The 12,895-nt window shown below is 41.5% G+C and overlaps 1 protein-coding gene across 4 annotated transcripts in view; it reads left to right on the top strand.

Moving 5' to 3' along the window:
- Positions 1–12,895, top strand: part of Ctcf (CCCTC-binding factor) — a 50,200-nt gene that overhangs the window by 32,370 nt on the left and 4,935 nt on the right. For all 4 annotated transcript variants that reach the window (XM_028768489.1, XM_028768488.1, XM_028768490.1 and 1 more), the window contains exons 5-10: positions 2,272–2,405; positions 5,889–6,009; positions 6,894–7,043; positions 10,091–10,251; positions 11,257–11,439; positions 12,031–12,166. In XM_028768489.1, the coding sequence (XP_028624322.1) occupies positions 2,272–2,405; positions 5,889–6,009; positions 6,894–7,043; positions 10,091–10,251; positions 11,257–11,439; positions 12,031–12,166 (885 nt within the window). The remainder of the gene's footprint in view (positions 1–2,271; positions 2,406–5,888; positions 6,010–6,893; positions 7,044–10,090; positions 10,252–11,256; positions 11,440–12,030; positions 12,167–12,895) is intronic.

Raw genomic sequence — 12,895 nt, 5'->3', positions numbered from 1 at the left:
TTTTTTTGTTTTTTTGTTTTTTAATCATAGCAGTAGAAACCCTAAGATAACTCTGCAGGATCTTATCTTTCTGCCTGGGTACTTGTAAGTCCTCTGACCCAGGTTTTCATGGAGAACAGTTCTTCCCATAGTCTCTACATTTTTGGGGGTGGGGGTGGGGTAGGGGTTTGAGACAGGGTTTTTCTGTGTAGCCCTGGCTGTCCTGGAACTCACTCTGTAGACCAGGCTGGCCTCGAACTCAGAAATCTGCCTTCCTCTGCCTCCCAAGTGCTGGGATTAAAGGCGTGCACCACCACTGCCCAGCTTAGTCTCTACTTCTTTCAGGGTAGGCTTTCCTCTATCTTCACCATTTAAAATGGTGATTGTTGGTTTTGATTCGATATACTGGTTGTCAGATTAAATTAGTCAATTGTCTTACTTTACATGTCAAACAATTAGCCAGTTTGTTGACTACCTATTGCTTTATAAGTAGTGTGTTATCTGTTGGGATATTCTTAGCCATCTGGCCACTTCATAGCGTGCGCACACACAAATGCATCTAGCACTTTGCAGACACTGTATTATTACCCTTTGATAGAATCTATCCGTGTGTGTACATTGACATGAGTACTCTTGTTTTGGTTTGTCTTGTTTTGTTTTGTTTTTCGAGACAGGGTTTCTCTGTCTGTGTAGCCCTGGCTGTCCTGGAACTCACTCTGTAGACCAGGCTGGCCTCGAACTCAGAAATCCCGCCTGCCTGTGCCTCCCAAGTACTGAGATTAAAGGCGTGCGCCACCACCACCTGGCGACATGAGTACTCTTAAGTACTTAGTACTTAAGCTTTGAAAAGTTCATTCTGTGGTTATCCAGAGTTAATTGGGTAAAACTTAATCATGTAGTTAACTAAGCCTGCAAAAGTCAAATGCATACATATTTGAGTGCCACTTCCTGATGAAGAATAAGCTTTTCATTTTCTAAATGTGCTTACATTACATTCTAGGGGGCATTCTTTGGATTGTTTGTTTTAGTTTTACTAAGACAGGGTCTTTCCTAAAATTTACTATGTAGGCTAGGTTGACTTTGAACTGCTGGGATTAAAGGCATGCACCACAATGCCCAGCTTCTAGTGGGTACTCTTGCCTATAAAGTTACAGCAAATGAAAAACGACTTGGTAAGCATGAACCTTGAGCAGGACATGGTGGTCATGTAGAGCCTGTTGGAGACCCCTGCCCCACAGCACAGTGCAGTTTGTACATGGTGTGCTCTTTGTCCCAGATGCAGAACTCTTCTTCCCACAATAACACTAGGTAAAAACCAGAAGTTATTATTTTGATTACCTTGTTCCTGAAATTTATGCTGCTTTCCCTCCCTTTATAATTGTTTTATTCTTCTGTGCCACCAAATTTATTTGTGTGTGTGTGTGTGTGTGTGTGTGTGTGTGTGTGTATGCGCATGCGCTTCATAGAAAGAATTCCTCCATTCTCTAACTCAGTGGTACTGAAGAAACAAATTTAACGAGTGAATAAGCTTTCCTTTCCATTTCTTAGTTACTGTAATTTTTCCATCAGCACTTCCCTGTTTATACTTCATCTTTTTAGAAAGTCATTTTTGTAGAGTTCTTCATGATGTTTTATGCCTGTAAACCTAAGCACATGGGAGGCTGGGCGCTACGAATATGAGTTTAAGGCCAGTCTGGGTTATATATTTATGTATTAAGACCTCACCTTTAAAAGAAAGAAAGAAGGATGGAAGGAAGGATAATTTCTGTAGGTGTCTGTTCTCATTCTTGACATTGTGAGTTTTCTAATTATAATCTTTTTTGGTGGTGGTGGGGTGTTTAGAGACAGGGTTCAATGTAGCCCTATCTGTCCTGGAATTTAGTATGTAGACCAGGCTGGCCTCAAACTCAGACCTCCCCTTGACCCTGCCTTGGTCTCCCAAGTGCTGGGATTAAAGGTGTACCACCACTGCCCATTTATGCTGTTACATTTAGTAAGGACTTAAATACACTGGAATTTCTATTAATGGTTGGATTCTTAGTAATCAGTATATTTAAAAAATAGGAGTAAGAAGGATTTTTCTATTCAAACAACACTAGAATCAAATAATTAGCAGAGACTAAAAGCTTAGCATGTGTTCTCCCATCCTAGGGGCGAGTGATGACAAATTTGTCCAGGGCTTCCTGTAGCTGGTAGAGAGAGCTGCTTTCAGCTTATGCAATAGCTTTAGCCATATACTGAACCCTGTCATGTAAGGTGTCATTAATTCCTGTTATTCCCTCCTTCCTTTAGGTACTCGTCCTCACAAGTGCCCAGACTGTGACATGGCCTTTGTGACCAGTGGAGAATTGGTGCGGCATCGTCGTTATAAACACACTCATGAGAAACCTTTTAAGTGTTCCATGTGTGACTATGCCAGTGTAGAAGTGAGTGTCTAGTTGTTTATTATTGGGAGCTTTTCTTAGACCATGGTGGGCTTTTTTGTTCGTTTTTAAGAATACCTATTCTAAGGCTGAGCATGCTAATGCATGCCCTTAGTCCCAGCACCTAGGAACCAAAAGCAGATGGGTCTCTATGAGTTCAAGGCTAGCCTGGTCTTCATAGTGAGTACCAGGACAGCCAGACATAGAAAGAGAGAGAGAGAGAGAGACAGACACTGACTCTATCTTAACAAAAATAAATAAAAATACCGCTTCCATATATTAGTACCAGAAAGTTCTCCTATACTTTGAAGAAATAACAGTACCCAAGTCATTTCAAAATGGAAGGTTTGGTGTATACCCCTTTGGTCTTAGCATTGGATAGGTTGAGAATTGAGTTTGAAATTACCTTGGACTAGATACTGAGGTTGAAACCAACTGAAATATAGTTAAGAGCCTATCTTAATGATTGTAATAATAGAAGGTTTGGGGTTGGAGCTATAGATCAGTGAGGTCCAGTGCTTGCCAAGAGCAGCATTCATGAGGCTCTGAGTTTGATTCCCATCACTTAGAGGGAAAAGGGTGTAGGAATGATGGTCGGCTTTATTATTTGAGTCTACCCTATTGCCAAAATTGGATAAGGATACTGCCAAAGGGAGAGGAAGAGGTTACATATCGTTAGTACGCAACCAAATAAAATACTACATTGAAAAATAAGAGGTTAAGTATATCCAAGACAAGACTCATTAGCAGTGTGTGTATTACTTTATAGGGAGCTGGAAGAGGGACAAGAAAATTCAGTTCTCATTAATGTGTAAAGTTCCAACAAGACTAGTGAGAAGCCAGAGCAAATCTCTCTTAATTAACTGTGAATCACTGAAGTGATCTATCTATCATGCCTATAACCTCAGCAGTTGGGAGGCTGAAGTAGGTCGAGTGCTGCAAGCTTTAAGCCAGCCTGAGCTATAGAGACCCCGTCTCATCATCATCACCATCACCTAGGATCTTAATGCTACTGTTTCATTGTTGTATTAAGAATTACAGCTAATGGAAGAAAATAAGTATATTATAAGTAGACAAAAATTATTCTTTTTAAATTTTAATTATTTGAGACAAGGTCTAACTACTTATGTATACCAGGCTGGCCTGGAGCTCACAGAAGTCAGCCTGCCCCTGCCTCCTGAGTGTTGGGATTAGAGGCCTGTTCCTCCACACCCAGCTGTTTGGTTTTTTTCTTTCCTATTTTTCTCCTTGGGTTGGGGGTGGGGATACTTCTGCTGCTACTTGACTGTAGCAGTTTTTCTTTGACCCTGTGAGTCTTGAGGTTGATACTCGCTCATCAACAAGTGATTTACTCAGTCAGTTTGCCAGGCCTTAAAACATTTCTTAAAGACTTTTATTTTTTTATTTCTTATTATTTTAGAGAATATCCAGCAGTTCAGTGGAGAGAGACCAAATATAAAAGACGTATGGGCTGGGCAGTGATGGTGCACACCTTTAATCCTGGCACTTGGGAGGCAGTGGCAGGCAGATCTCTGATTTCAAGTGTTCCAGAATAGCCAAGGCTACACAAAGAAACCCTGCCTCAACAACAACAACAGAAAGTATATAGAAATGAACAATTTTGTGCATGGACCAATGTTTGAACCCAGTTCTTTAGGCATGAACTGGACCACTGAGCTGTGTCTCCAGTCTCCTGACATCTTGTACTAGTGTGAAAGTTGTGTGTCTGTTACCAGTGATTCTTAACACCAAAGGTGCTTCAAGATTTATTTCAGGTTTTGTTTTTTGTGATTATTTGTTGGGGGTTGATGAGTTAAGATTTTATTTTTTTTAATTATGTGTGGAGTGGTTTGGGTTCACAGGAGTTCTGGGGCCAGAAGAAGCTGGATCCCTTGTAGATGGAGTTGCAGGGGATTGATTGTAAGTTGCTGTGACCCAATCGTGAGTCCTTGGAAGATAGTCTTGTCTCTCTAGCCCTACCTTATTTTGATTTTAGAATATTTGCATAAATATACTGATATCTTGGCAATGTGTAAGCATAAGTTTGTGCACAGAAATGTAATTTTATGTAGTTACTTATGGTGTGACTTTTCACTGAGACACACCATATGAGATCAGGATCAGATTTGATACTTGCTGCTGTGTTGGTTCTTCAAATTTTTAAATTTGGGACACTGGCTGTGGCTATAGCTCAGTGGTAGAGTACTAGATCCTGTCTAGAGTCCCCAGCACTGTAAAGAGTGAAATAGTAATAATAGTTTTAAACCTCCTTCAACTGGAGTTAGACAACCTTATACTAAGAATAGTAGGAACTGTGAAACCTTGAGGTGGTTCCAAATCTGATAGTGGTGAAATGACTGAAATAACAGTAAAACCATTTATGTGATTTTGTTGTTGTTGTTTTGTTTTTGTTTTGAGATGGAGTTTCTTGGGGTATCCCTGGTTGTCCTAGAACTCGATCTGTAGACTGGACTGTTCGAACTCAGAGATCCGCCTGCCTCCATCTCCTGAGTGCTGGAATTAAAGGCATGTGCCACCATGCCTGGCCCTCTATTACATCTTTAGACAGAAAAGGTTACAAATTTTTCCAAAGGGCATAAACAAATGACGATTACAAGTTGATTTCAAAGTTTTACCATCAGACTAAATGTGAATGAAAAGTTAAAGAAAAATTTGAATGTATATAGAGGGATGTGTTCTGTTGAGTATTGTGAGACTATGTGGTAAATGAGGCAGGCATGGGGGTGAGGCGCTACTACTGGTGAGTGGAGGAGCATAAGAAAATTTAATATATAATTCTCAGGGGTGTGGGAGGGGTTTTCTCTTAAAATCAGAAGACTTTTTCCGAAAATTTCAGACAGACATTAATTATGAATACTCAAAGAACTTTGAAACTCATAGTTTGGGATAGGGTACTTACTAAGAGACAGAAAGTGTGACAAGTGGCAAGGAAGAGAAATCAGATTGGTAAATTTCAGCCTATCTAGGAAATAGAAATGAGGGGAAAGCGGGTAGGGGAATTAAAACGAGCTTGGAGTTGAATTTTGTAGGAAATTAATGTATATATAAAGTAGATATGAGTTATTCACTAGAGTATTGTGAATGTTTCAAACAGAATAAAAGGGCTGGAGACGTGGCTGAGTGGTAGAGAGCTCTTGCCTTATACAAGTCCCTGGGTTCACTCTTCAGGACCAGCACACACACACACACACACACACACACACACACACACACATAGTAGAGACTAATATACCTCATCACCTGACTCGATTATTAGTGTGACAGTTTGCCTGATCTGTGTCCTGTCCATTTACCCCATCTCCTTGGATTGTAACACTGCTGAGAGGAAACACAGGCTGCAGTAAAGAGACCTTTCCTAACCTTAGTGCCCCCAAATTAAGGTATTGTACCTAAGCCATAGAGTTCATATTATAGTCCATGTTAACAGAAGTGTAAGAGGTTCGTTCGGTTGCTTTCATGTTTCAGGTCAGCAAATTAAAACGACACATTCGCTCTCATACTGGAGAGCGCCCGTTCCAGTGCAGTTTGTGCAGTTATGCCAGCAGGGACACATACAAGCTGAAAAGGCATATGAGAACCCATTCAGGTAGGACTTCTCCCCTCCTGGTACTAATGAGCCGCTCTTCAGTGAATCCTGTAAACTGCCGTGTGCAGCCAGGGCTTACCTGAATGGAAGATTATTAAGAAAAGCTCTGGCATATCCTCTGAATTGATGGTTCTGAAAATACAGTTGAGGGCAGTTTTATTTGAATCTTATAATGTGAAAATGGTTCTTTTAAGGGAGATATCAAATGAAGTTAAAATCTCATGCTTATCTTTAAAAGTCTGGGTAGAAGCTGGATGTGGTGGTACACACTTCTAATCCCAGCAAAGGCAAGCAGATCTTTTGAGTTTGAGACCAGCGTGGTCTACGTGGCAAATTCCAGACTAGCCAGGGCTACATAGTGATTCCTTGTTTCAAGTTTCACAAAATAATAAGTCTGGATAGATTATCTAACATACTTGGTTTCTAAGTACCATCATTTTTGTAAAACGAAAGGCTTGTGCTCAGTGTCAGAGCACAGGGCTATAATCATCACACTTGGGACTGAAGGTAAGAGGATCTCTGGTGCCAAACCATCCTCGGCAGCAAGACAAGACCCTGTTTGAAAAAATAAAAGCAGAAGAACAATTTAGTTCTAGTGTCTTCGTCCCCCCCCTCCCCCAGGTAAGCTTCGCCATAAGAAATACTGTCCTAAAATAGAAGAGTGTAGAAAGCTGAGCAGAGCACAGGTATAGAATTTGTTTGCTAATTCTGAAGATAGGCATGATTTGAACAATTAATTAATTACACCAAGCTTTAGCTTTTTCAAGCAATGTCTTAGATTTTATATGGCCTAACTAACGTATGTGTCTACCACTCCACTATTCACCTACGAAGCTATATAGTACTTACTCATTTAATTTGTTCATTCTGTATTTCCTTTTAAGGGGAAAAACCTTATGAATGTTATATTTGTCATGCTCGGTTTACCCAGAGTGGTACTATGAAGATGCACATTTTACAGAAGCACACAGAAAATGTGGCCAAATTTCATTGTCCCCATTGTGACACTGTCATAGCCCGAAAAAGTGACTTGGGTAAGTAGATATATTAGAGACAAAGAATTTATGAAAAAAAAAAAAAGAAGATAAAAACTTGACCTTAAACTCAAACTTTGTATATGTTAATGAATGTGTTGCTTAGCTCCCCCTCCCCCTATCTTATTTCTCTTTATTGGAGTGAAACTACAAGTTAGATATATCCAGAATATAGATTATACATAAGGTAGTGGGAACTGTAATGGGAAACAGTATGCCTGTAATAGCTTTCATTCTCTAAATAGTGAAGTAACATGTTTCAAATATGGTCAGTTTCCTTCAGGTTTTTCAAGAGTATTTGTACATTCTGTGAATAATTGGAATATAGTATTGGTTTGGTGGTAACTATTCCTGTGCATTGACAAGCCAGAATTACATAGAAGGAGAATTCATCTACAGAGAATTTAGTGTAACACATGCTTGCACATAGAATCATCTAGAGTTCTCTCTTCATCTTTCTTACTAAAGAAATACAGAAGTCAGGCATAGTAAGTGCCAGCATTGGGAAAGTTGAAGCAGAAGAATCAGAAATTCAAGGCCAGCCTGAGTTATGTGAGAATATCTCGGACAGAAGATAAAGAGATTACTTGATGACATGTACCTGTTGGTCCCAGTTTCTCAGAAGTCTTAAGCAGGAGAATCCTTTGATTTTGGGGGTTTAAGCCTAGCCTTACCCAAATTAAAAATTAGTAGGCCCTGTTTTACTAAATGATAAGTATAACTTAAGTATTTAAGTAAGCAAGGCATACATATCTTACTCTCGTTTTAGTACTGTGGTGAGCCCAGTGCTCCCAGAGATGTGCCAGTAGTACAGTTTATGAGTGCCACAGCTGGGCAGATGCCCCTGCGTTTTTTCAGGCCGGTTTGTTTGTCTGGTTTGGTTTTATGTCTTATTTTGATCTTCAGGGGTTGTTGTGTTTTGTTGATGGTACCTAGGCCATCTCAGGAGTAATGTGCAGAGTACTAGGTAGAGCAGGACACTGGATGTCCTAGTCCAGCCTCTATGAGCTCAGAGATGAGGGTATGAAGTATGTGGTTTCTCTTTCTCCCCACCTCCCATGCTGGGGATTTGAACCTGGTCCACCTGGTCCTCTTGTCTTTCTGGGAGAGACACTGGCTTTGCATGTCAATGTGTTCATAATCCTAATGTGGGCTGCTCTCCTCCTGAGTCGCTCTCTCAGGGCAGCTCCTATCATTCCTTAGTATATGAATCCGTCTGTGGCACAGATCCTGTGGCTCTGCTCTGTAGGAGGTACCGTGATGCAGTAGAGTTAGACACCTCTCTCCCTTTCTCTTAACTACTAACTTTCTGTTTTTTTGTTCTTAGAGTAGAAAGGCAGTAGGGTGAAATTGCCTGTTATAAAACCAACTACAGTCTTCTTGTATCTACATGTACCTTCACCTTTCCTGTCTGCCCTCAGGAGCTGGTGCGGCTCTCTTTATCTGTGCCTGTCCCTTCACCCTCAGCCCCACCTTTCTGTTTCCTTATGTATTTTCATTATTATTTTGTTTACCTTCACACTCGTACTCCTGGGTCTTTCTTTTCAAGTTGTTGTACTTACTTCTCTCCTATCCACAAAAGAATTATTGTGAATGACGCCTCATGGTATAGACAAATCATCTTAGCTGCTCAAGAATCTGAGACAAAGGATAACAATTTCAGGACCTGTCTGCGCCTATGTAAAGAGAGCCTGTCTCAAAGGGCTTTTTTGTTTTGTTTTGTTTTGTTTTAAAAAAAGAAGGCTGGTGACAAACTTCAGTGGTCAAGTGCTTACCTGGCATGTGTAGGGCCCTGTATTCAATCTTTAGTACCACAAAAAGTTTTAAAAATAAAGAGCTGAGTTTTTCCAGATGTATCCCACCACACACACACTCCACACCATCCTATATTTCTGGAAGTTAAATCCAGGTCATGTTGTGTGATGGGTAGGCCGTTTCTCACTGAGTTACATCCCCAACTCGAGGTTTAACTCACTCCTTCCAGCCAACTGTAGTGAACAGTTGTGTCCCCTGTAGTCTTTCCTTCCCTGTCTTCAGTGTCCCTTTTATCTGCACTGTCTGCTGGCATTCCAGTAAAGGGCCTCGCTGAAACACTGCTCACTTCATGTGTTCCTCTGACAGCACCTCCCCCAACAACAAGTGCACTGCACTCCCTGTAAAGCACTTTCTTTCCTCAGCTTCTATGATTAAAGGACTATTGGATTTCTCTCTTTGGTAGTTCCTCCCCTTTCCCCCCTTTTAAAAACTGTTCCTTCTTCTCAGTGGCCTTAACTCTTAGATTTAAAGCCTAATCCACGCTTGGTGTGGTGGTGAAGGCTTCTAATCCCAGCATTCAGGAGATGCTTAGGCAGGCATCTCAGTGAGTTCCAGGCCAGCCTGGTCTACATTGTAACCTGTTTGAGTCATAGAGACCCTGACTCAACAGCAAAGCAAGCCTGACCATACAAGTTTTTACTCTTGGCCTTTTGTCTTAGTGACCTCATCAGCTTCCTGGTTCCACTCCAGTTTTAGTACCAGACTATCTTTTTCTGTTCCCATCCCTATTTTAATGTCATTGTTTCAGATGCAATGTCTGCCAAGCTGTAGGTCTAGAATGACCTGTACTTCAATGCCAGAACAGACACAGCTTGGTCTTAACCCCTTTCCACTATTCCTCACCTCAGTAAGTGGCTTTGTCATTACTGGGTGTTCTCTCTAGCACCCACTTTACTCTGCACCTCACGTTTAGTGACACACACACACACACACACACACACACACACACACCCGCACTGCTCTCACTTCCTAGATTGCTCAGCACTTCTGGTTGCTTCTGTGTCCGGTGCAGTCTTCAGGCTTCCGTCTTTGACCTGTTGTCCCCGCCTGAGGTCACTGTTGGATGGGGACGGAGCAGGCTGAGGGCTGGCTCAGGCTCGCACGCCTGCTGACCGAAGGTTTTACTTCTGATCTCATGTTCTTAAGAAGTAAATTAAGTATAGTACTAACTTGTTGAAACATTTAATTTGTGTTTTTTCCAAGTTTAACTTGGCTTTATATTTTGTTTGCAGGTGTTCACTTGCGAAAGCAGCATTCCTATATTGAGCAGGGCAAAAAATGTCGCTACTGTGATGCTGTGTTTCATGAGCGATATGCTCTCATCCAACATCAAAAATCACACAAAAATGAGAAGCGCTTCAAGTGTGACCAGTGTGACTATGCCTGTAGACAGGTAGGTGCTGTGTTAGTTAGAAAGCCATTGACCGGGCTGGGAGATGGCTCAGCGGTTAAGAGCACTGGTTGTTCTTCTGGAGGTCCTGAGTTCAATTCCCAGCAACCACATGCTGGCTCACAACCATTTGTAATGGGATCTGATGCCCTCTTCTGGTGTGTCTGAAGACAGCGACAGTGTACTCATAAATAAATAAACTTTAAAAAAAAAAGGATTTAAAAAAAAAGCCATTGATGCTCTATCCATGTCAAGTATCATGTGACTAGTATGGTCCTTTTTTTTTTTTAATTGAGATATGGTTTCTTTGTGTAATCTCTTTGTAGAGTAGGGTAGCCTCAAATTTAGAGATACACCTGGTGAATATTTTTCAGACAAGTATAAGGAATGCTATTAAAATCATAGATGCTACTCTTTACCAATTGAATCTGGGTCTCTACATACATATACATTGTGACAAATACACATTCGTCACAATTAATATCTTAAGACACACAACCAGCTTCTTTCTTGAAGAGGGGTGGGTATGGCTCAGTTGTAGAATAGTTGCCTGGTGATACCCCCAATATTGTAAAAAGATTACAATTTTTATATAGGTACTTTTTGCCTGGTGTGATGGCACACACCTGTAATCTCTGCACTTGGGAAAGGCAGTCCTTCTTGACTATATAGTGAATTAGAGTCCAGCCTTGATTATAGGAGACTATGCCTGGAAAAAAAAAAAAAAGCAAACCAAAAAATACCAAGGGTATTAAGTCCAAGACTTGAGAGAAGAATCTGGCCCCGGAATGATTCTTAAACTGGAGTTAGAAAAGCAGCCCAACACAGGTGAGCTGCTTTCTCTGTGCTGGGTTTGTAGGGACGCACTTTTGCTTTCCTGTGAATATACTGTTACCATCAGAACAAAGAGTTAACTCTTGAGGATAAAAGGCATAGGGATGCATGCGTAGCAGCTAGGGTAACAGCCCTGTGACTCTGAGGCCTTTCTGACAAGCAGTTCTGTTTCAGGAGAGGCACATGATCATGCACAAGCGCACTCACACAGGGGAGAAGCCTTACGCCTGCAGCCACTGCGACAAGACCTTCCGCCAGAAGCAGCTCCTTGACATGCATTTCAAGCGCTATCACGATCCCAACTTTGTCCCTGCAGCCTTTGTCTGTTCTAAGTGTGGGAAAACATTCACACGCCGGGTAAGGGTCGGGTTCCTATTACGGTTATTAATATCACGTGCTTGATCTGCTGTTACAGAATGCAGTTTTTACCACTGAAGTCATAATAAATGTAGAGATTCTTTGCCATTGGAAAAGATTTATTCCTGTCTCAGGGTCTTCTATCCTTCTGTCAAGATGACTGCAGCATCTTTGAGTAGGATGATGGTAAAAAAGCATTTATTTCCTTGAGTGGATTGAACTCTTGTGTTCCATCCCATCCCTAACTAGTTGGAGTCTGACTTGGCTCTCTGACTGGCTACCTATTCCGAAACTTCCCTGAGTTTCTCTGACTACAGGCACTGAGCTCAGTACCACACCCCACACCTCTACTTGTTACTGTGCTTCCTCACTCCTTTCCTCTCGATCTCTTTCCCCATCTCTGTAGCATCTGCTACAGATGCCATCCATCTTTCCTGAATGGGATGTGAGGAACATGTTCAGTACAGTTAGCAGAATTTTGAAACTATGGAATCCTCAAAGTTTGTTTTTGTTCAATTAAAATTAAGAGAACTGTCAGTCTGAACTTAGTTTTTTTTAGTAGTGTGAAACAAGGTTTTTTCCTTTTGTCAGAATACAATGGCAAGACATGCAGATAACTGTGCTGGTCCCGATGGTGTAGAAGGGGAAAATGGAGGAGAGACAAAGAAGAGCAAGCGAGGAAGGAAAAGGAAGATGCGGTCTAAAAAAGAAGACTCCTCTGATAGTGGTAAGTGGTCATTGTGGATTTGATTAGCGGTGATACATGGGAGGCCCAGTTTACAGTAAATGTGTGTCAGGTTCACTGTGTAGAGGCAAGGAGGCTCCTCTTCCTTTACGCGTATAATCTGTCTAAAGCCAAGTGGTGCTCGTGGAGGTGGAAGCAGAGGTTGCTGCCAGCCTTACCACACAGCAAGTTCAAGACTAGCCCTAGCATCAAGAAATGTTGGACGACGCCCAGAAGTTAGAAGTGATGACAAGAAGCATGAGGTTGCAGAGCTCGTAGTTGTTTGCTGCAGAGCTCCCTGCTGCTGTAGACTCTGCAGTGTCTGCCTCTCTTTCCCTGGAACCATGCTGTTCATCATGTTCACGTTCTGTCTCTGAAGAAACTGCTGACAGCCTCTAGTCGATCTGCACAGTTCTTTGTTTTGACTTCACCATTGGTTTCACTCATAGGTCTTAGAAATACTGTCTCTTTCCTTCCCCTAGAACACTGGAGTCATCTGACTGCATCCTATTGCTAGCGAAGGCCATATAGTCTTGTTTACACTATAATTCCTATCTGTTAGCCATCTGCACAGATTGACTACAGAATTTATCCAAACTTTCTCAAAGCCAAAAACCTTTGAAACCTTTTTGACCTTGCTAACCTTGCTCTGCATTTCCCCCCATTTCTAGCTGGATTTTTTTTTTAAATTTTCGAGGCATAGGGCAGTGGAGGTTTGAGTGAGCTCCACAA

Source organism: Grammomys surdaster, unplaced genomic scaffold (assembly GCF_004785775.1).
Source record: "Grammomys surdaster isolate TR1022 unplaced genomic scaffold, NIH_TR_1.0 187, whole genome shotgun sequence".
Classification (NCBI taxonomy): domain Eukaryota; kingdom Metazoa; phylum Chordata; class Mammalia; order Rodentia; family Muridae; genus Grammomys; species Grammomys surdaster.
This window is presented reverse-complemented; position numbering and strand designations above follow the sequence as displayed.